The following is a 26095-nucleotide window of genomic DNA, read 5'->3' on the forward strand; positions in this document are numbered from 1 at the left end:
GCATTTGACTGTAGTAAAACAGATGTTGTATTTACAGTTTTCTGTTTGTCCTTGTCAGGGCGTTTGACTGTAGTAAAACAGATGTTGTACTAACAGTTTTCTGTTTGTCCTTGTCAGGGCATTTGACTATAGTAAAACAGATGTTGTATTCTATGTTGTACTTACAGTTTTCTGATTGTCCTTGTCAGGGCGCTTGACTGTAGTAAAACAGATGTTGTATTCTATGTTGTACTTACAGTTTTCTGTTTGTCCTTGTCAGGGCATTTGACTGTAGTAAAACAGATGTTGTACTTACAGTTTTCTGATTGTCCTTGTCAGGGCATTTGACTATAGTAAAACAGATGTTGTATTCTATGTTGTACTTACAGTTTTCTGTTTGTCCTTATCATGGCGCTTGACTGTAGTAAACAGATGTTGTATTCTATGTTGCACTTACAATTTTCTGTTTGTTCTTGTCGGGGCGCTTGACTGTAGTAAAACAGATGTTGTATTCTTGGATGATCGATGGATACAAACTGTTGAAGTCCAGCAATAATATGAACTTGTCATAGAAACCTGTAGGATGTAAAACAAAAAGTTCTTCATTGAAGTTGAATTGGTACATGGGCAGTAAAACCTCTGGAGACCAAAAAATAAAATTGCTTTGTTATTAACATTGTTCGTTACACACATTATAGACATCTTATAGAAACCTTGACGGGGAATGGAAGTCATGTTCTTACCATGCAGTCGCTGTTTTGAAGTTTTGAAAATCAAAACGTCCAAAATAGCTATCAAAATTACCATTGAATTAGTAAGGCCAAAAACGTTTCTGCAGTAAAAACAATATCATTCATACAAATCTGTGACACTCCAATTACTTTGAGAATTTGAGAAAAAAAAAAGATGAGGTTTTTTCCTCCGAAACTTAACCATTGAAAGCCATTGAAAAAATGTGTGAAACCTACATGACCGAATACAGTGTCACTACGAAATAATTTTGTTATAATAAACACTATATATGTTTGCAAATAAAAATCCTCAATTGAAGCAGTGATCATTGAAGATATGATTATTTCCTAATCTACCTCTTTTGGGTTCCAGTACCAGACCGCCAGCGTAAGCAGGTTTCCGTCGTCCCTTCACTGGCGCCTTCTCTTCACCGTCTTCATCGTCCACTGGAGCCTGGCCAGATATAAATATATAAATAATGAACAACTATGTTTTACATCATAGGAGAAGACATACAAATAGTACTCTCACATGTGATCAAATTTTATGGACAGGTTTTAATTAAATCGCTCGAAAAAAGTTGAAACTTGATATTAACTTTGATGATTAATACTACATGTATTACTTACTGCTATTTTCTTCTTGTATTCCTTATCAGGAACAATGAAGTTTTTCTCTGTGAAGGCATGTAGCAGTAGGTATTCATTCCTCTCTGATCGGCCACCCATTAATGTCCTCGTCTAGAAAAAAAAGTGAAAAATTTACTTTAGAAACATCTTTTCTTTTTCTTTACATATGATAAATATTATTATTGAATGTCCCCATCTCTATATTAGAAATGATACAGATGCAAAATCTGTTCGCAATGAAGCATTTTTCTAAAATATATAGAAATATCAGTTTCGATTTTTTTTGCTGAAAGAATGAAAATTTGTAGCTCTGAAAGAAACAACCAACATTACACAACATAGACTTGGCTCAGATTATGTGTCAAACTTATCACAGAAATAGCTTCATTTTTTTTTTTTTTTAATTTCAACAGAAATATTACCATGACGTTTCCACAGATATTGGTGATCTGTAGAGCCAGAGGTAGGACGTTCAACTCGTACATTATCCGTAGTATCAACGTCGAATCAACAAGAGTTAGTTCTACAAACTGCAGCAGCTGTTTGCTGGATCTGGAAAAGAAATGTTATGATTTATATTTATTGTAAACTTGTATTTATCACACTTTTAAACCCAAATGGAAAAAATATTACTGAACCCCAGAATTAAGCCAATTCCATTTAAATATTAAAGTGTAATTATATTTCAATGGACCTGAATATATAATTCAAAATTATTAAGTTTGTGCACAGGGTTTGCTTACTTATTCAGTAACAATTTGAAAACAGTAGAAAAATCTTACTTCAAAAGCAAATCTTAGTCACAGAGATACTTACAAAGAGCAGCTTTCTTTTAAGTGTGATTTATTTTGTGAATTTTGTGATTAAAGTAAATAAGTGAAAGTTTCTTTCCACAAATAAATATCCACCAGTCTCATATTGATTACTTACTGGTACATGATTTTGATTATTTACTGGTACATGTCTTTGATTACTTACTGGTACATGATTTTGATTACTTACTGGTACATGTCTTTGATTACTTACTGGTACATGTCTTTGATTACTTACTGGTACATGTTTTTGATTACTTACTGGTACATGTTTTTTTATTACTTACTGGTACATGTCTTTGATTACTTACTGGTACATGTTTTTATTACTTACTGGTACATGTTTTTTTATTACTTACTGGTACATGTCTTTGATTACCTACTGGTACATGTCTTTGATTACTTACTGGTACATGTTTTTGATTACTTACTGGTACATGTTTTTGATTACTTACTGGTACATGTTTTTGATTACTTACTGGTACATGTCTTTGATTACTTACTGGTACATGTTTTTGATTACTTACTGGTACATGTTTTTGATTACTTACTGGTACATGTACTTATTGGTACATGTTTTTGATTACTTACTGGTACATGTCTTTGATTACTTACTGGTACATGATTTTTATTACCTACTGGTACATGTTTTTGATTACTTATTGGTACATGTTTTTGATTACTTACTGGTACATGTCTTTGATTACCTACTGGTACATGTCTTTGATTACTTACTGGTACATGTTTTTGATTACTTACTGGTACATGTTTTTGATTACTTACTGGTACATGTTTTTGATTACTTACTGGTACATGTCTTTGATTACTTACTGGTACATGTTTTTGATTACTTACTGGTACATGTTTTTGATTACTTACTGGTACATGTACTTACTGGTACATGTTTTTGATTACTTACTGGTACATGTCTTTGATTACTTACTGGTACATGATTTTTATTACCTACTGGTACATGTTTTTGATTACTTATTGGTACATGTTTTTGATTACTTACTGGTACATGTTTTTGATTACCTACTGGTACATGTTTTTGATTACCTACTGGTACATGTTTTTTATTACCTACTGGTACATGTTTTTTATTACCTACTGGTACATGTTTTTGATTACTTACTGGTACATGTTTTTGATCTGATCGTAGTCAAGCTCAATCCGCTTCTGTTTCAGTATTACATTGGCCAGTTCAGTGAGATCGTAACTTCGACTGCGGATGAGCTCCCGTGATGATATCTTGACGTCACACAGAAGACGGCCACAAGTGATGTACTTGTCTGTGAACCCTCGTCCTGCGTGGGTCTGCAACAAGGCACTAACACTTATAAATAATAGCGAATATTGTGTTTCAGCCACTAATCCAAATTCATGTCTCTGATACACGGAGTGTGTTTCCTGAAATTCTTATCGATTTCCAGAAAATCTCATCTTTTTGTGTCTTTTTAACATATGTGGCGACAAATGTTTGAAAGTAATGCATATTTATTCTTGAGGGAGAGATCAGGAGCCTTTTTTTGCAAATATCAAAACGTTTACAGCAGCAGGCATTACTGAAAACCGGAGATCTATCCAGACTACCCAATTTTTCATTGAATTACTTCCTACTCATCAAACACAGATAATTCTTGAATTACCATATTATAGTCACACCAAAGTATTTTGCTGAAAGTCAATATGCTTATTCTATTTCACTCGATATCCTTCAATTCATAAATAATAAATAACAATAAAACATTATTCTGTTATAAAACCTAGACTTATGATTCAATACAAACATTCTATCTATTCACGGATATTTTATTGATTTCACACAACATTGGCAATGATCAGGAAAACTTGATATGCTAAATATTGTGAAATGATTTAATGTTATCTAATCAGAAAGTCAGATCACAAAAAATCAAAATTGATTAATTTAATATCAACATTTTAGGTTGAAATCACAATATCTTTTAACCAAATCAATAGCAAAGTGAAATAAAAGATATACAAAATAATCTGAATTCTGACAAGAAAGTTAAATTAGAGCTGTTGATACATACCGAAAGCTTGGGCATTTTTGTTCTCTTAAGACGACCGAGCTTTGACCAGTGAGGGATCTTGTTGGCATTGATTCTGTGTAACAGTACATCCAAGTCAAACCCATAGATATCATGGCCCTGAAATCATTCAGATTTGTCATGGAATACTAGAAGGAGTATCTCTAACTTCAAGAATGCAAAGCATTAAACTTCAAAATTATTTTAGCGTAAGTTTCATGTGAGTGCTTTTCAGGCCAGCTGTGCTAAAATATGATTGAATGAATTGTATTCACTTTATATCATTTACATAATGGTGTTTGTGCTAATTTATCATGGCGCCAAACTCTTAAGATCACTTTTGTGCTAAAATTGTTTTGGTGCAAAATAAGTATTAAGTAGGATGTTGTAGCTAATAGTTCATCTTCTCAAATTTTCTTTCAAGTGTCCTTACCACTAAGACATCTGGGTCGATCTTGTGAATTTTGGCAAGCATGTAGCCTAGTAGAGCTCTCTCATTGGGAAATGTTTCCATTTTTATATTGCAACTCTGCAGATACAAAGGGAAAATACATTATTTATGCATCGAGTAATCCTAAAAATACAGATGTCTATAGAGACAATATACAGATGTCTATATAGACAAAATACATAAGTCTATAGAGACAAAATACAGATGTCAATATAGGCAACATACAGATGTCTATAGAGACAAAATACAGATGTCAATAGAGACAAAATACAGATGTTTTGGACAAAATTCAGAGTTCTTTAGCCAAAATATAGATGTCTATATACAAAATAGAGACAAAATATAAATGTCTATACAGACCTGCCAAAAACAGGTCTATAACAAATATTGATGTCTATGGAGACAAAATACATAAGTCTATAAAGGCTAAATGTAGATGTTTATAGAGACAAAATACAGATGTCTATAGAGACAAAATACAGATGTTTTGGCCAATATACAGAGTTCTTTAGCCAAAATATAGATGTCTATATACAAAATAGAGACAAAATATAAATGTCTATACAGACCTGCCAAAAACAGGTCTATAGACAAATACTGATGTTTATGGAGACAAAATACAAATGTCTATAAAGGCTAAATGTAGATGTCTATAGAGACAAAATACAGATGTCTATAAAGGCTAAATGTAGATGTCTAAAGAGACAAAATACAGATGTCTATAGAGACAAAATACAGATGTCTATAGCCAAAATACAGATGTCTATAGAGACAAAATACAAATGTCTATAGAGACAAAATACAAATGTCTATAAAGACAAATTACAGATGTCTATAGAGACAAAATACAAATGTCTATAAAGACAAAATACAGATGTCTATACAGACAAAGTACAGATGTCTTTATAGACAAAATACAAATGTCTAAAGACATAATAAGTTCTTATCAGTTTTTCGATAAATACACCAACTATTTAATGCAGGAGAAATTTTTACACTAAAATGTCCTTTGTTTAATTGATGAAAATTCCCCTCTCACATAAATTTTCACAGTAATTTTGTTCAGTACCAACAAAATACTTTCAATTACACATGGTCTTAAGACTTACATTTTAGAAGTTCAATTGTATATCATCAAAGCAAATTAATTCTTTCATTGTTCAAAGAATGAATCGAGCAATGGCTCTTAAAAATACTCCTCCCCACCCATTTATTCATCATGAACAGTACCAGTCTGTCCATTTTTTGAAAACCCAAACATCATGCATGCAAACTTCTTAGTTATCACTTTGGCATTGTGCCTATAAACTTAGGAAACAGAAGTGCAGCACATCCATGCAGGGTCACTTTACAAAACTAGCTTACAGTGTATACATCCAAAATTTACTGTAATATTTCAGATTTCTTTTGTTTAATTCTCAATGATGTTTCAATCAACGAAACTCTTTTGAGCTTACAAAGATTTGTACGACACTAATAAATTCTCTTACATTCAACATGTTTTGAAATAAAAATTGTGATATACATTTTATAATTTAAAATAATCACAGAGCAAGCTTGAATCAGGAGTTGTAGATGAATTCTAGAAATTTCTGACCTATCCAAAATCAAAATTTCCTTCTGTGCATGCACAAACTATAATCCTTATAATATTTTTTACTCTAATAACACTGTCTTAATCATAGTGCAATGAATGATAAAATTGTCTAAAGAATTAAACAAAGATATCTCTCACAACTTTGACTGCTGTATGAACATCTGATATGTAGTATTTACAAACACAATAGGTGTGCAAAGCAGTGTCAATGAAGTGTCAATGAATTGTCAATGAAGTGTCAATGAATGTGTCAATGAAGTGTCAATGAAGTGTCAATGAAGTGTCAATGAATTGTCAATGAAGTGTCAATGAAGTGTCAATGAATTGTCAATGAAGTGTCAATGAATTGTCAATGAAGTGTCAATGAAGTGTCAATGAATTGTCAATGAAGTGTCAATGAAGTGTCAATGAATTGTCAATGAAGTGTCAATGAAGTGTCAATGAAGTGTCAATGAATTGTCAATGAAGTGTCAATGAAGTGTCAATGAATTGTCAATGAAGTGTCAATGAAGTGTCAATGAATTGTCAATGAAGTGTCAATGAAGTGTCAATGAATTGTCAATGAAGTGTCAATGAATTGTCAATGAAGTGTCAATGAATTGTCAATGAAGTGTCAATGAAGTGTCAATGAAGTGTCAATGAAGTGTCAATGAAGTGTCAATGAATTGTCAATGAAGTGTCAATGAATTGTCAATGAAGTGTCAATGAATTGTCAATGAAGTGTCAATGAATTGTCAATGAAGTGTCAATGAATTGTCAATGAAGTGTCAATGAAATGAAATTGAAATAAATAATACTATCAAACTTATGAAGCATTAAAAACCTGGGGGGAGAAAAATGATCTTAAAATTAATCCTGGGAGGATGCTATCAACAAATTAAAGGCACCATCACAGAAGCAGTGTTACCTCTCCATGAGCTGCATACGACGATACATAATTAAATATAAACATATTAACATACATAGTAATTAACTCAGTGATATAAACTCGTTAAAGGTGTTTCATTTACATCAGGATCTTAAAACATTGAAATGACTCTTTTTTCATGATAAAGGCGTTTCATTTACATCAGGATCTTAAAACATTGAAATGACTCTTTTTTCATGAAAATTTAACAAGGTCTGTATCAATAAAAAGAAATAATTTTACAAAATACTACCAGAGTTCAACATTCATAAAGAATTTATTCAGGTGGTCTATTTTTATTTCTATGTAATAAGTATATAGGATGATTTCAAAAACTCCATTTTACTTCCACTGAAAAAGATTATGACAACAATAGTAGAGTTCATATATTTCTAAATCTCTTGTTAGGGCTGTTCCAGCAAAACATATACAGTGGACCCGCGATAATCCGGACGCCGATAGTCCGGAAAACTCACAATCCGGACGGAAATGTCAGGGAACGGATTTCAGTAACGGTATTTATACTCACTAGTCCGGAAATTCGTATTCCGAATCCGGAACTCCATTTTGGGAACGGAATGTAATTTTCGTTAATAAATTCCCGCAATAATCCGGACAATTTGTTGTCGCGACGTGCCGAGAAAATCCAAGGCCAGCTACAATCATGTGTACAATACACACTATCACTTGTCACTGACTGTGTTGTCATAACGACGGCTGCCAGGTCATAGCCACGGGCGTTTACCTGAACACCTTTCCCACACGGGTACATGCAGTCATGTAACGGTTCATAAGTTTTCTATAGGAGATCAAACTTCAGTGTTGTAATTGAGATACGCAATATATTTTTAGCAACACGCTTTTAAACATGCAGTTTGAGTTTGGGTACGGGTACGTATGTTGTAGATACCATACTTGTTTCGCATGCAGAATATATCGCTATGAGTATCGGATACAATAAAGTGAGATAATACTCACAAAATTAATAATAATTTTAAATGTATGTGAATCTATTCGAATTCATCGTCTGTGGTATAAGATATAAAGGCTACGGCATATGCCATTTACACGTGTGTGTGATATTGTGCACGAAGTTAGACGTGAATGGGCGCGTGGTTGTTACACACGTCTGTAAGTCAGAAAGCAAAGACTTGTGGAAATGGTGATTAAAAACACACATTATACAAAATAACAATTATATAACTTCATAAAATGTTCACAACTATTTGTTATCATAGTTTTTTTATGCCAAGAACGTAGATAATATTGATCCTTGGTTAGGCAATTTGCCGTACGACAGATCAAGAGTGGGATAGGTAGTTATATGCATACATAGTGCAAAATTAACGACGTCACAGCCTTATGTTTCGTATTTCGAAAAAAGAAATACGTTTATTTAATATTCTTAACGTAATGATTTAAGAATACCTATAAAACATAACAAACAAAGTATTAATTATAATACACGTATGTTACATAAAAGCCTATCATCGATTACAAGGTCAAGGGGAGTAACTCGTACGTGACAATTTAATTGACTAACACGGAATTCGTCAGTCCGGAAAACTCGTAATCCGGATGGTTTAGGCTGGGAACCAAGGTGTCCGGATTATCGAGGGTCCACTGTATGGCACCCAGGGAAGGCACTTTAAAAAATAGTATGTGCCATGGTGGGTTCAAAATAAAATCACTTCTGTGCCAGGGTGGCGTTTCAATAAAATCCCTTCTGTGGGTGGGTCTATCTGAAGCATTTGTAACCGAAATAAAATGCAAATTTTATGTTTTATTATGTTGCTCAGTCATCTGGACTACAAAAATGAATATTGAAAAAAATGTTAATTTCTGACAATATTTAATGTGTTGTTCATCTTCAATAAAAAACAATTATTTTATTTTCTGAGTATTTTGATATAATAATGATAGACTATTTATCTAAATTTTGCTAAAATATATTTTTTACTTATAATTAATGTCCGTATTCAAATTACAGTTATGTTATATATAAAATCCTTTATTTTTGCATGATGATGTGAGGTGTATAAGTACATAATGTATATCAACAACATTATTGTAAGAACTGGGCCCCCATATTTTCCATTACAACAATTTTTCACAATCATTATGCCATTTTTACAGTTGTCCCTGATAAAAACCACTTGCTAAAATAAGCAAGTGTATATTTTTTTCACTTGCTATTCTGGTATATCTACTTGCAAAAAGCAAGTAAAACAGTCTGAAATCCGAGCCCTGATACAAATCGGAGTGAAATTAAAAATTAAATCGCTTCTATGCCATAGTCTTGTTCACAAAAAAACAGATATGTGTGTGGGTCAACCAAATTGAAAATCACTTCTATCGGTGGGTCTCCCAATTTCAAAGTGCCTTCCCCCCCTACCATATATGTTTTACTGGAACAGCCCTTATTTAGTAACTGCTAACTTGATCGACACTGATAGAACTATCTTACCTCTTTCTGTATTTTGTCTTTGAGATCATATGGGAAGATACAGTCATTGGGTTTACCAAGTGCTGAAACAGGCAAACATATTGGTATGAAAATTGATTATAACAAACATAGATGTCCCTGCATTCAGAAATTAACACAAGATCTGACAGTACAGGTCCAAACATAGTTAACATTCTATCCTCCTTCCTACCAGAACCAGTATAAATTTTGTAGTTTGACACTTTTGTACTGAAAAGAATTGGCACAAATTCTTGATATGGTGATAATTATTCCATACATACCTTACTTAAAAATTTACTTAAAATATTATTCTTCTATTCATTTATTATGCAACGCTTCAAGACTGAGAACCTTGGTATCACAGATTTCTAGAGAATTCAGACAAGTGGAATGAAGTTTTAATGGTGTATAGATAGAGATGATATATCTGTAATAGAATACTTTACCATAGAAATGTTCCTGTGTATAGATAGAGATGATCTATCTGTAATAGAATACTTTACCATAGAAATGTTCCTGTGTATAGATAAGAGATGATATATCTGTAATAGAATACTTTACCATAGAAATGTTCCTGTGTATAGATAGAGATGATCTATCTGTAATAGAATACTTTACCATAGAAATGTTCCTGTGTATAGATAGAGATAATCTATCTGTTATAGAATACTTTACCATAGAAATGTTCCTGTGTATAGATAGAGATGATCTATCTGTAATAGAATACTTTACCATAGAAATGTTCCTGTGTATAGATAGAGATGATATATCTGTAATAGAATACTTTACCATAGAAATGTTCCTGTGTATAGATAGAGATGATCTATCTGTAATAGAATACTTTACCATAGAAATGTTCCTGTGTATAGATAGAGATGATCTATCTGTAATAGAATACTTTACCATAGAAATGTTCCTGAAACTGTGTCTTGGGAGCTGGTTTGTCAATCTGGAAGGAGTTGTGTACCAAACATGAAAACCCAATAACCTGAAAAACAAAATGTCCCAAATCAAACAACATCCATCTTTTGTTAAACTTTCTCTCAACTAGATTTTAATAATCAAAGGCAAATTTTAAAGAACATCACTAGAGACAATATCCCCCCCCCCCCCCAATACAAACCTCATTCTGGTGTGTTTTTGGATTAGGTAGAGTACGCAGGTTCATCGTCATGACAACAAGGGGAGGCGGAGACAAGTTCAGAGAGGAGTCTGCCATCACACTAACATAGTCTGGTCGCGTTAACGTCACCTAGTAAACAACAAGAAAACATTAATACACGGAAATCAGCAAAATTGTATCTGCATATTATTTTCAGCCATTATTTTGAGAAGCAAAAGTACATATTTCCACTAAACAAGAAAAATTCTATAATCAAAAGACTATTTGTTATTTATCTAGCACAACTTCATAAGACATTAGATATGATATAAAGACCTTACATTAACTATAAAAAGATAATTTTACATTGAAGCATGTATCAATATCAAACTACATACCTCAAGTTTACACCAACTGATGGGTGGATTGGAAATTTCTGTAAAATAATGAATATTTAGGAACAGATTATAATAATATGTACACCAAGTGATAGTGAATTGAAAATTTCTGCAAAGTAATGAATATCCATGAACAATTTATAATGATATGTACTTTTTCTTTCCAAAGTGACACATGTTTTTTCATCTCTTACCCTAATATTTTTGTTCTCTATACAAGTCAGTTTCCAGAGGTTTTATATTAATCCTTGTTTAATGTTATCATTCACAATATCAAGATCGTCTGTATAGTCACCTTATCTTCCTTTTCATCATTGAAATAATTAGTCACAATTTACTACATATGTTATTCGATCATTATTATTTCAATGCAATTTCAAAGTATACAGATAAACCTTTATATAGTTTTGGAGTCCTTTGGTTAACTATGTAAAACGTCTGATTTCTAAAGCATAAAGCAAAAATCTAATTGAATGGAATACTGTAAATTTGTAAACCAACTTATTTTTGTGGGCTGTCATGAAATTAGGAAGATAGATCATTACGAAAAGGTTTCAAATACAGGTAGAGTAGAACCAAAGAGGTCTAAATCGCAAATCTAGTGAAAAAAATTGTCAGGCTGAAAAACACTAAATTATACAGTGACCATTCTCTAATTTCAATATTTTAAAAATAACAGTTAATGTTATGCTGTCCTAAACTAAATCATTTTGCAATACGATCACTTTACATATGCATGATCTCAACACTATCTAAAGTTTCGAGTAAATTGTGCTCTTCTAGTCATCCAAGAAAACAATACTTAACCATATCCATTATATTATTTTTTATACTTACGAGGACACTTTATGTCAAGCCATGAGGGACCTTTCATCTTAGTATCTAATAGAAAGATCTCCAAGCTGAAATAAAAGAAATCAGGAAAGGGTTATTTTGCCTCCTACTCTCAATGTTTTCTTTTTGCTCTTGTTTTTTTCTTTTTATACTTGTTTTTTTTTTTTTATATATACAAAATCTAATCAAAATTAATATTGGATCACCATCAGCTTATTCCAAATCTATCTAAACAGCCATTAATTAAAAGATTTTTCAAAGAAGTTATTGCAAGAATCATTTAACACATGGAGAGACATGTAGAAGAGTATTACCATGAGGTGTTGGTACCAAACACGTGCGAAAATGTTTCTCCCTGTAGATCTGATGGCAGGGTGGGATTGTCAGCCTGTATAACACATAAATCAGAATTAACAGAATCTCTTAACATATCAATGTAATGAGACTTGGATATTATAAGTCAAATCAACAGCCAGGGCCATTTTAAGGAGGAACAAGGTTTAGGTAAGCCAGAGCAGCTGGGGAAAACGACACTAACCAATGGTCAGTACCTGGTAACAACTTTACATAGTATTTGAACTCGTGACCCAGAGATGGAGGTCTTGTTATGATATGTTGGGACAACGTTATCATTTAGCCAGCGCGGCCCCGTCAATCTTGAACAATCTAGTTTTCAAAGCATGAATTTTACTTTGTTTACACAATCAATTTTAGATATACAATAATTTTTTATTAATTGCCCAGAGAGAATAAAGAAATTTGAAAGTTCCATGGGATTTTGGCATTCAGATTGGCCTATATGCACTGGGATGATTTTGTTAGATGGATTTTCAACATTAATCAAGGTAACAAAAGAACAGGCCGAATACAGAACTCTAGCTGGGCTCACGCTTGCTTTCCAGTTTGCTTAGCAAAAGTTGTGAAAATGGGTCTGTTTTCGTAGCATTTGTTAATGAAAAACATTAAATCACTTAGAAACACTAAATAATGTATTGTATGCATCATTTGAAAAGCACATTACATACAAATCCCTATCATTCAATAGACCAAACTCTGTTGTGCATTACTTGACACATTCCTCAACATTAAAACAGACATTGTACCATAACTGATTATCTTATTGACTATTTTAGACTTCCTATGAAAGCAATGTGACTGAAAAAGAAGGGCCGTTTTTGATTATACGGTTTGACTGGTTGGACCTAGTTGTTTGTTTATTCATCAAAGACGGACCTGGTGATTTTACATTGTTTTCAGACGAGCCTTGGCAAAGCCCTCACATGCCTGTATCAAAAACTGCAGGTCTGTCAAGATTTATACTTGAAATAATAACTTTAACCAACGGTTGAACCGGTTGTTCCGAATAAACGAAAACGGCCATAGATACAGCGAAATCATGTATGGAAAAAGTAGTCAATAAGTGGCAGGAGGGAAAGTCAAAAATTATAAATTTCAGTTTATGCTGGAAATGGCTTTATTAGCACGTGTAGAAACCTCTCCGTGCCGCGCGCGACCGGAATAACCTGTAAACCGTCGATATCGAGGTCCAAACTTCTGACCGCCCGATTATGCATATTTTCTAGCTCTAAACCGTGTGACATCATAATAGTCCGTGGCTTATAGCTGTACTATAACTGATGTGCTATCACTTACATCGACGGTCACAGGAAAAGCCGATCAACGATTTTTTATGATTACTTTTGTGTGAAGTTAATCATACAATAACTTTGGCTCGAATGTAAATAACTAAAAGAGTGAAATTCGATGTTTCAAATACTCTAATTTATGCTCTAATAACAGGTATCTTCGTGTAATTATGAAAGAAAATCCACACAGAAATAAAAGTTTCGATTTTTTTTGTCGAGGAGTTCAGCAACGAATAAGCTTTAATTAGATAATATTTTCCTGTAGTCTGTATCTTTGATACATTGTGAATTACAAAGTTTGTGACTGTAAAATGAAATTTTATGAAACAATTTCAGAAATCCTTTATTAAAGTATTGACGTACATACCAGAAACATATATATATATATATATGTATACGGTGTATATGTTTCTGTACATACACACCGATGATTGATCATTACAAACATTGTGTTGTGTGTTGCTAACCGAATAAATTGAGATACATTTATTACAATACCGTAAAACGTTTCAACATGTGGTAGAAAGAATTTATTTTTGATATTATAAAAGATCTAAATATTGAGATATTAGCAAAACAAACTATTTTTTCAGACTGTGTGGTCGCTTTCAATTTTTAATCGATATACGAGTAGATATCCCTATATAGATATATAATTAGCCATGTCTTTGGTTTGATGGTTATGTAATACCTGGGCCAGGATGTTGTTTACCTGTACCAAACGCCATTCATCGAACTCACCTGTAAGTACCTGGCCGCGGGCAATTTGCTATTCGGTGGACTATGTCGGGTATTTGCTATTGTCTTACTGTCAATCAGGTTAGGACATCCGTTAATTGGATTGTGACTTGAATTATGGAAACCCCGTACATCTATGCTCTAGGTTTTTTTATTGTCACCTCCATTTTTAAAATGAAGATGTAAAAGCAAATGGAAATAAAATATCCCTGATCATACATGTACCTAGGAATATATATTACATATATATATGCCGTACACAGGTAAAACAATAATGGAAGTTGACTTATTCAGAAACAAAAATGGTTCTAAGAACTATTTCAACTAAAGATTTAACCTTAAAAATTATTCCAGTCTAGTACTGTAATTACGGAATCGTGGAATATAGCAATCACCCGTAATTTCTAAGGTTTTAGGAAAAATTCTAAGCATGTATTTTCATAGCCGCAATATTGTAGCTCAAAAGACTTTTTGACAGAAAATGGTGTCGTCTTTAGAAAGGTATAGTAGGCCGGGTACGTATATTCGTTCTAGTATTTTCACCGTTTCGAATCTACATGTATAGTCATACAAGAAGGGTTACAGCATTACCACACTAAATATACTTATTTAAATATCACCAAGTATAATTTTGAAAAGGTACAACATTTCATATCTATTTATGATGCCTGTATACAAGTAATTTCATTTTTCATTTGAACACTATATGTGGTTACTTTTTGGATAATACGATAAATGTTCATATATCATACTATTAAATCTCGGTATGATATACAAAAGGATCGACAATGGATATACTATTTTAAGGATTTAGTATAATTTTGAAATTATGAATTTAAATCTACACTTATACTGTAATTTAGAAACACATATCAGAAATATCATTGATGTATTTCTTCTTTTTAGTAAATGTTATGGATAAAGTTTCAAAGGCAACAATATAGATATACATATTATTTTCGGTATAAGTTCGGTATTGTCACTCCAATATCACATAACTAATAACCGTCCACATTTTACTTTTACTCAAAAACTGTGACGTATTTGCATCGTTATGGTAGAAGTTTGAAATAAAAACAATAATAAGTAATAAGATAGCGTTGCATTATACTGGGGTTTTTTTTATTACAGAGAAATTTATATAATATGCTATCTAAATCTCAGTCCAGACTGATCCGAACATCATTTTGATATCGCTATCAAATTGGACAGATTATCTAATCTAAAGTTAGATATATGCTTGTTTGAATGTTTGAAATGGTGTAAATGGATTGTTTTGAAACTGAAAATATCTACATCATTATCTCATTATCTCTGAACCGTAGTCGACACTACCCGTAAATCACGACCAAAACCAACCGATAGCGCTAAAAGCTAGGCGATTCGTTGGGTGGGACTTAATTTTTCATTCATCAAAAGCAATATCCTGACGTATTATCAAAAAAATATTTTGGCTGCACAAATCCTTTAATATCTTAACGGAATATCCCTTTGTATAGAATATGCAACATCTGCAAATAAACAAGATATTGTTAAAAACAAGAAAAAAATATATTTCACCTTACATAAAAAAATATTTTTTGTCTTACATAAAAAAAAAACATTTTTCGTCCCACATAAAAAAAATATTTTTCACTATACATAAAAAATATTTCTTGTCTTACACAAACTGTTTTACGTGAGCACGTAAACGTTTTACGTGCTCACGTAATAAGTTTTACGTGAGCACGTAAAAGAAAAAATATTTTTCACCCTACATAAAATCTTTTTTTTTTGGTCCTACATTAAAAAAAAAATTTTCGTGTCACTTCTGTGCCGCCGTACTTTTATGTTTATTTTTGAGAAATGTTTTGTTAATAATGTTGCTTCAGAATGAATCAAATTACACAGTGATGCTATCATTTCCAAATATTATTCGACATGAGGTCTTCAAAAATTAATTAAAACGTTTACATGTCAGAAAATGGGCGATTTTCTATGTCGGAAATACTCAAAATATTGCCGATTTTTTATAACTTAAAGGGACAATTCACTCAGGCTAATTCTTTTACATAACCAAAAAGCAAAATATGGCATAAATGTATTGTTTTACATTTCTTATGAAACATATAACATAAAATATTGACAAATTCCACGTCATTGTTTAATATTTTAATTAATATCGTTGAAATATCAATTCGTTGATCAATACGATTAACAGGCACAATATGGACGTTGTACCCATACCCGAGCCAAAGTCACGCACGTTAAACAAATAAACTACATAACCCCTGAGAAGGTGATAAAATGATTTTTAGGCAAGACAATTCGCCTAATAAGGTAAACACACTACTGTCAGAGCGATTTGAGCAGTTCTAGACAAAAGTTGCATTACTCTACGAGCAAGGGACAGGGTTCGGCATACAAGAAGTTCGACCACAATGTGTAATGGCGGACAGCGAGCGAGTTTGAACATCTACACACATGTCACAACCATGGGCTTTTCAGGCATATCACAGTAAAAACGACTGATCTAATTTCCATTAGAACTGGGTTTTTTTCGATATTATGTACAAATTTTAATGTTTTCTTCGACTGAATTGTCCCTTTAAAAACAATATATGCGCAAATTACCTGAAATATCGTAAACAAACTAATCAATATTTGTATCATGGCTCCATCAATATATTTGCTCTGTAAAACACTGTTATTTCTGCTTTGTCCGTGCCGATTCACCGTCCGTTCACCGCTTCTTTCACTTTCTATCGTTCCGAGTAGTGTGTTTATTGTAGGATGTTAGTACATTATTTGCCGTTGAAAAATGCACGAAAATAATCTGATCAACTGTAAATGAAACATATTAAAGGATTATTGAAGTTTTGACAACAAGTTTTTAACAAAATTATCAACACTCACGGCTGTAGACTCGCCAGCCATTCCAGGACCAACACGGCGTCATGATCAGGTAATGGCGATAGTACGGGACCTCGCCGTTTTTCATGTACGTCAGATTTTCGTTCGGTCAAATTGAATAAAAAAATCGTCAAAATCATTGTCAGATTATATCCTTTTAGGCCTGTGATATTTAAATATCATGACATCGTACTTATAATTACAAATATATACCGTAATATCAACAGCAGAAGCCATGATGGCGTCCCCGGTAACATGAGTGAAGCAGTGAACACAAGTGCGTCGGCAGAGTTTGTAACAGTTGTCTCCCTTTGTACGGACTGTTCTTTTTGACATGTTCGTTAGTTTGGGGAATTCTAGTTCATTTTTATAAAATATTAGTGGATAGGCCTAGCAATATTCGATTAAATACCCGTAATTGAAAAGGCATTTATTGTCAGTTGAATTATTTTTACTTACAAACAAGTTCATATGCAATTACTGTTAGATTCGCGGTTTGCAAGTTAGTCTGCCGTAGGTTAGTAAGGCCAACAGATCTAGATGCAGCGCACTCACTAGTATAAGTACCGATATTGAGACACACTTTCGGTGAGAATAATTAATAACTAATTGTAACATTGAAAATAAGTCTAAAGTAATTAAGTAGGAAATTATAATGTGACTGAAACATGTAATCAACGGAGAACCTCTGACTGCTGTATAATACACAACGTACGTTGCAATACACAGTGTAAAGTTATCTCCCGTAGTTCCGGAAACTGTCGATAGGATTACCAAGGTATAGTGTTCCGGTGATAATTGAAAACCAGAGTGATTACATGATGGCAGGCTGCGCCTCCATAAAAAGTATGGAAAAAGTAGTCAATAAGTGGCAGGAGGGAAAGTGGATTGAAATTAAGTTGTGCATAAAAACATCACCGAATTTGGAGCTCTAGTTAACATGATTGGATATTGGGCGATTGAAGAAAAAACTTTCGCATTTTTTTCGAATTAGGATGAAATTATTTTCGAATAAACCAGATAGATTGGCTAATAACGAAAATGAAAATGGGTAGTGAGCCCAACTCTAGTGCCTAAAAATTCACAATTTTTACTTTTTAAAATGTTAATTAGCATGTAATATAATTTTTACATTTGATGACAAAACTTACCGCATATCTGACTTCTAGATAGTCCGACTCAACTGGCACCTCTTCTTTCTCAAAGGCATACAACTTTGTAGCTTTCTGTAATACAAAGGCATCAAACATTTAACCTCTTCCTAAAAAATCAATTGATTCTCTTTGTATCTTTCTAATCTTATCATTTCAGGACCAAAGCAAAGTTGCAAAAAGTACAAATTTCTGGTAGCTTGGTAAAAGATTTTCCTTCAATATAAGAATTAATTTTATCGGAAATTTTACAGATTCCTTTACTGGAACTTGATACCAACAGTACTATGGCTCTTTGGCTGGTGTAGTCAGTAGAGATATTAACAAAGACTGCCACGGTTTGGTTCCCCAACCAATATGATAATGTATCAGGTCACTTGCCAGACCACATGGTTTTTGTAATGGTACTTCTGTTTCTTCTTGCACATGACAAAATTCATTCATTCAATAGACTTTTTCAAATCAAAATCATTAATAAGCAATAAGCATGAGATATTTGGCCAAGTCCTGTCTGAACATAAAGAAAAAATGTACATAATATGTACAAAAACATTAGTTTAAATTCATCAAGAGTGTAATACAAACCTTGGACTTGAATTTTTTTATTTTGTGTTTCTCGACAATCTTCTCATTGAATTCTGTGTATACATCGACCAATCCAACCTCAAACCCGGTGTCTTCTTTAGACTTCATGCAAAATTTCTACAGCATCAATAAAGAGAGGTAAAAAATTCTCATCAAAAATGTTCATCATAGAATTGATTTTAACATTTAATAATTAATTTTCTCTTTGTTTCAGGCTTTCTGATTAATCCATTCATTTTTTTCATTCCACGATGAAAAAAAATCCGAGAATGGCGCGGAATTCCCGACATTATTATGACGTCACAATAGAAACATTGACGTCGCGTATTGATTTGGAAAAAATAATCCCTTGGAAAAAATCAATTGAATCGTACGTGTAAATGTATTTCATTTTATAAAGTAGCCTGGGAAATTAATTAAAAGTATTGAAGTCACTATTTTTTAATTTCATCGGGGTATGAAAGAAATTTTGTTTGCAAACTGTGTGAATCCGCGTAGTATGAAATTAAAAAATAGTGACTTCAATGCTTAAAACAACTACAGTCATTGTGATTGTAAACACACTATCTGCTACGTACATTTGGTGGCACTGCTAACACCACATCTTCAATTCTTTTCTTGGTGACATTTTGAAATATTATTGATAGTCAATGAAATAAGTATGAATATAATATATGTAGTTAATACAGCTCCGGTTAAAAACATAGGTATTCAATCATAAACTAATATCAAAATTTATTTTAAGTGTTGTGCGGTTATTTTCATGAGAAACAGATCTATGTTTAATATTTTATCCACACTGAGAAAATACTGAAATTCTTAACATGTTACTATACCTACCGTTTTCCTCGGTAGAAGGTACAACCTTCTCTCTATGTTTTTGACAGTTACACAACAGCTGACATGTGTTTTAGCTGACTCAATCCAAACTTTCCCAAACAGATAAACGGTTCCTATAACACACAAAAACATTAAATCATGAATTAATACTACATGTGTACAAGAAGCAGGTCAGTGCCAGTTAAATGCCTGTAATTCTGCGGATGTAGGTAGAGACATTAGCTATCAATCCTCTATTTCCAGAAGTTACGATCACTTATGATCTACACATCCCTGGAGTACAACAAGTCTATCACCACTAGAGTTGTGTTGTGTAAACACTCTAGATATATAGATCACTGCCTCTGATTATTACAAGGTTGCCTACCAATTACAAGGCATGGCACTAATTAATAAACGGCCAAGGCCATGATTAACCTGGGTAAGACCCATTTCTGCTTGTAAAATATTATGAATGAGCACATGGAGGCAATTTTTTATCACCAAAAAAAAATTTGGTAGTCATAATTTCTATTATTATTACTATTTTGTTTTTTTTTGTTAGATCTGAACCGCTGGCATGTATTGTCACCTGGGTTATTGTAGGGGTCCTCGTAAGCATCCAGCCAGTAAAATCGTAACACCTGGTCGCCAGACGAATTGGTAACCAGGGGCAGGTTTGATGTGTCCACTTGTATGTCAGTCTGTGAAACAATGGGCTCTGATTGGCCTTCAGCAAAAGAGCCCCAACTGGTTGAGAATGTCTCGGTTGGACTGAAACAAAATTCTTTTGGAGTATTTATTATGTTCTTTATTTTTTTTTTTTTAAATTTCATGTGAAGAATACCATTGACTACCAAATGGATATCTATATGACAGATGTCAGGTTATACTTACAGTAAACCAAAAATATAGTATCGCGAATCTAACGAAATCACTTATATCTATATGAATTTCCATTCAATTTGAAATCTGTGAATGTTAATCTTCATGTTTTGAAAAGGAAATCACGAAATCTAGTGACAGCGAAAGGAATTTGGTTTACAACAAACGTAAGAACCAGCTGAAGTGTTAAAAATAACATGAAAAAGTAAGTTTAACGAAATTAATATTACACACATATATATGTAACATTGTCTTCAATATTGCTGTAATCATTCTGTAGACATCTTTTTTTGGAAAAAGTTATGTAAAATTAATTACCTAACTCGACAATTTCATTTATTGAGGAATTAGAATTGGCGGAGAATAATAGATAGAACTACCATCTATTGAAGGCCTGAATCTACTCAAAATGATCATGATACAACTGACACTGCTAATAGATCACAGAGAATATATAATAGAACATAGATTTATGATACTTGTACAATTTTCACAGAATATGCCGAACCTAATATTGCCTAGATGGATGTGTGTGTACTTACATGACTTCCACGGGTTCAGATTTTATCTCTACTTTTGGTTTGACTGACGTCATGGAAGAAGCCTCCTCTTTGACCTTCGTGCTTTTGTCCTCTACATCTTCATCAAAGTCGATGTCGTCAAACTCCGCAAGGCCAGAATCATCTGTGTAATTGATAAAGATAATACAGTAGTTAAAACTTCTAGATTCTTTGTCAGAAACAGAACACGTGGTCAACATTATTGAAAAAAAGACAGTTTACAACTTCATTCATACATTTGTAAACTTTATTTCAAAATAATTGCAAAATGAATTCTAATCAAATTTTTAGTAAACACTGCTCCTGTTTTCCCTTATTTGAGGAAGGATGTAAGGTGCTTTACTAGCGTTGGGACCAAAGTGCTAAAGGACCAAACTCCTGCAGTCTGACACTGGTGACCCAGTACCTTTCATGCTTGATAAGGTATACTCAGGTGACCCAGTACCTTTCATGCTTGATAAGGTATGCTCAGGTGACCCAGTACCTTTCATGCTTAATAAGGTATACTTAGGTGCCATATGACCATCTTGCAAAATTATCTGCCCTTAATGGGTAGGTAATGATTGTGACATAATGTGCTTAAGAGCATGTCATATTTCTCTGGTAAAACAATGCAGACTTTAGCTCAAAAAATGACATCAGAATCAATACCTACCCGCAAGGACAGCTATCTCTGTATTAACATGCAAAGTCGAAATTGATTGTGACATCATGTTTACAAATACAACATCTCATTTTTCACAGAAACTAATTTTCGCACACAAACTGATGACGTCACAACCAATAAGTACACCCAAGAGCTGACAACTCTGTAATGAACAATATCAACTTAATTAGTGACCACACTTTACTTTGATGTTGTTTACTGTATAATACACTGTCTGTTCTATGGGACATTTTGTGTCCGATATAACAGGAACATATCTGTCTAATACACCGTCTGTTCTATGGGACATTTTATGTCCGATATAACAGGAACATATCTGTCTAATACACTGTCTGTTCTATGGGACATTTTATGTCCGATATAACAGGAACATATCTGTCTAATACAGTCTGTTCTATGGGACATTTTATGTCCGATATAACAGGAACATAGGTGTATAATACAGTCTGTTCTATGTGACATTTTATGTCCGATATAACAGGAACATATCTGTATAATACACTGTCTGTTCTATGGGACATTTTGTGTCCGATATAACAGGAACATATCTGTATAATACACTGTCTGTTCTATGGGACATTTTATGTTCCATATAACAAGAACATATGTATATAATACACTGTCTGTTCTATGGGACATTTTATGTCCGATATAACAGGAACATATCTGTATAATTCACTGTCTGTTCTATGGGACATTTTGTGTCCGATATAACAGGAACATATGTGTATAATACACTGTCTGTTCTATGGGACATTTTATGTCCGATATAACAGGAACATATCTGTATAATTCACTGTCTGTTCTATGGGACATTTTATGTCCGATATAACAGGAACATATGTGTATAATACACTGTCTGTTCTATGGGACATTTTATGTCCGATATAACAGGAACATATCTGTATAATACACTGTCTGTTCTATGGGACATTTTGTGTCCGATATAACAGGAACATATCTGTCTAATACACTGTCTGTTCTATGGGACATTTTATGTCCGATATAACAGGAACATATGTGTATAATACACTGTCTGTTCTATGGGACATTTTATGTCCGATATAACAGGAACATATCTGTCTAATACACTGTCTGTTCTATGGGACATTTTATGTCCGATATAACAGGAACATATCTGTATAATACACTGTCTGTTCTATGGGACATTTTATGTCCGATATAACAGGAACATATGTGTATAATACACTGTCTGTTCTATGGGACATTTTATGTCCGATATAACAGGAACATATCTGTATAATACACTGTCTGTTCTAGGGGACATTTTGTGTCCGATATAACAGGAACATATCTGTATAATACACTGTCTGTTCTATGGGACATTTTATGTCCTATATAACAGGAACATATCTGTATAATTCACTCTGTTCTATGGGACATTTTATGTCCGATATAACAGGAACATATGTGTATAATACACTGTCTGTTCTATGGGACATTTTATGTCCGATATAACAGGAACATATCTGTATAATACACTGTCTGTTCTATGGGACATTTTATGTCCGATATAACAGGAACATATCTGTATAATACACTGTCTGTTCTATGGGACATTTTATGTCCGATATAACAGGAACATATGTGTATAATACACTGTCTGTTCTATGGGACATTTTACGTCCGATATAACAGGAACATATCTGTATAATACACTGTCTGTTCTATGGGACATTTTATGTCCGATATAACAGGAACATATCTGTATAATACACTGTCTGTTCTATGGGACATTTTATGTCCGATATAACAGGAACATATCTGTATAATACACTGTCTGTTCTATGGGACATTTTATGTCCGATATAACAGGAACATATCTGTATAATACACTGTCTGTTCTATGGGACATTTTATGTCCCATATAACAAGAACATATGTATATAATACACTGTCTGTTCTATGGGACATTTTATGTCCGATATAACAGGAACATATGTGTATAATACACTGTCTGTTCTATGGGACACTTTATGTCTGATATAACAGGAACATATCTGTATAATACACTGTCTGTTCTATGGGACATTTTATGTCCGATATAACAGGAACATATGTGTATAATACACTGTCTGTTCTATGGGACATTTTATGTCCGATATATCAGGAACAGTATGTATAATACATTATCTGTTCTATGGGACATTTTATGTCCGATATAACAGGAACTATGTGTATAATACAGTCTGTTCTATGGGACATTTTATGTCCAAAATAACAGGAACATATGTGTATAATACACTGTTCTATGGGACATTTTGTTCTACAGAATGTTCTGAACATATGTGTTTCATATATCAAAAACCATTATGTATTTATATGCCTCTCAACTGATGAAGCCCGGGCAATTAAAGAATGGTTAAATCAAAAGGGCAGAAACTCAATTGGCACTTATTTCATACTTTTTATCAATTTTGAATTATGATATTTAACAAAAATAAGAAAGAAAAAACAATATAGACACTGTGAAAGTAACAATAGTCATAAAAGTTGTATCAATTAAATCATAAATGGAAGAATTTAAAAAGTGCCAATTGAGTCTTGAGGAAAATCATAAAATTGCAGACGTTTGTAATAAATATAAACAACTAGTAATATCTGTGAAACTTAATCAATAGGGTTCTCTTTGTCAGCTAGATATGTATAATATATAGTCTGTTCTACGGGACATTGAATATCCGACATAACAGGAACATATGTGTATAATACACTGTCTGTTCTATGGGACATTTTATGTCCGATATAACAGGAACATATCTGTATAATACACTGTCTATTCTATGGGACATTTTATGTCCGATATAACAGGAACATATCTGTATAATACACTGTCTATTCTATGGTAGCAGAAAACAGAAGATTTTGACAATCTATGAAAATAAGGCTCATGCCTTAGAAATATAGATATAGTCATCTAACTATAAAAATACCTGTACAAATGTTTTTTAATCTTCCCTCTTCTGGATGGTTCAAGTGAATTATTCTCTGGGTTATGGATACAATAGTGGTGAAAGAACTGATGAAATTAATTTCGGAATGAAGTGATGAGAATAATGAAAATAAGTTCACAAATACATGTACATTACAACAATGTTGACAAATACCTGGGTTAATCTTTAATCCATCTCTCCAAGGATTTAATGAATGAGGATGTATTTCTGACTACATGCTAAGATTTGTTCATCAGTCTCTACATTTACCTTCAACTGTGGAATAGTTACCTTTTCCCGTGGAATAGTTCACAAAGAATAGTTCACACACTTTTCCACAGCAAAAGGTAACTATTCCACAGTAGTACGTGATAATAGTAGATTTTGCTCCGACTATACCTCAAGCTATAACAATAGATGACATCACAGCCATGTTTTAATTTCTGAGAAATAGCAGTAACAAACTCAACTATCACAATTCAAGATGGCAGCCTGACAGGTTTTTTGGTCTCCTTACAAACTTTCAGTGTTAACTGCTTTGTCTCTTGTGACCTTGAATGAAGTCAAATTAAACAAGTACTCATTGTAATGGACACCAATGACCATTACATAGTCCCCCACATGCATCCCCAATTGCAACAAATCAAGAATGCAGTTGCACAGTGTATATGAACATCTTGGGAGAATTTTGATGTACTTTCATATAGGAATTCTGGGTCTCCTAAAATGTACATAACTCGGTGATCATGACCCAGGACCTGGCCATGCCTTGTACCTGTAGTTTCTTTTTCAAAGTCAAACCAGAACGACTGTTATATTGAACTTCCAAATTGGGAAAAGAAATTACTGTGAATTACATGCACCAATAGAACGACTGATTTAGTTGTCATCAAACTTTTTAGTGTAACAGGTTATGCTGGTAAGACAACATGTACTTTTAAAATGAAAACCAAGTCTATTTCTATTGAGTTTTTCTTTATTTATTTTGTTCCCCCTATTTACAAGATGACATTTATTGTGCAGGCTTTCAACGTCCGAATCCACCTCTCTGAAAACAGAGCAAAATTTTTGCATTAGAAAACGTCTTTTGATAAAAATCAAATACTAGGTATGAAGTTGTAACAAATGATGTTTTGTATCTTTTGTTCCAACTTTAACTTTTAGAATTATACTAAAACAAGATAACAAAGGAAAATTCATTACTGTTGAACAATTGATATTAAAGGATTTGTGCAG

At 32.9% G+C, this 26095-nt stretch overlaps 1 protein-coding gene across 3 annotated transcripts in view; it reads right to left on the reverse strand.

The window, feature by feature from the left end:
- Positions 1-21361, reverse strand: part of LOC138306907 (DNA polymerase alpha catalytic subunit-like) — a 37249-nt gene extending 15888 nt beyond the window's left edge. For 2 of the 3 annotated variants that reach the window (XM_069247469.1, XM_069247468.1), the window contains exons 1-17: positions 20386-20762; positions 19815-19927; positions 18975-19091; positions 18390-18464; positions 12277-12350; positions 11966-12030; positions 11129-11166; positions 10752-10880; positions 10532-10616; positions 9629-9690; positions 4640-4735; positions 4210-4326; positions 3288-3469; positions 1763-1892; positions 1341-1451; positions 1068-1164; positions 437-555 (exon numbers count right to left, since the gene is read on the reverse strand). In XM_069247469.1, the coding sequence (XP_069103570.1) occupies positions 437-555; positions 1068-1164; positions 1341-1451; positions 1763-1892; positions 3288-3469; positions 4210-4326; positions 4640-4735; positions 9629-9690; positions 10532-10616; positions 10752-10880; positions 11129-11166; positions 11966-12030; positions 12277-12350; positions 18390-18464; positions 18975-19091; positions 19815-19927; positions 20386-20629 (1854 nt within the window). In that variant the 5' untranslated portion in view covers positions 20630-20762. Of the gene's footprint in view, positions 1-436; positions 556-1067; positions 1165-1340; positions 1452-1762; positions 1893-3287; positions 3470-4209; positions 4327-4639; positions 4736-9628; positions 9691-10531; positions 10617-10751; positions 10881-11128; positions 11167-11965; positions 12031-12276; positions 12351-18389; positions 18465-18974; positions 19092-19814; positions 19928-20385; positions 20763-21220 lie in introns of those variants that run through there. The other variant, XM_069247470.1, reaches the window with a different exon arrangement.
- Between the last annotated feature and the right edge of the window lie 4734 nt (positions 21362-26095).

This window comes from Argopecten irradians, chromosome 14, assembly GCF_041381155.1.
Source record: "Argopecten irradians isolate NY chromosome 14, Ai_NY, whole genome shotgun sequence".
Lineage (NCBI taxonomy): Eukaryota > Metazoa > Mollusca > Bivalvia > Pectinida > Pectinidae > Argopecten > Argopecten irradians.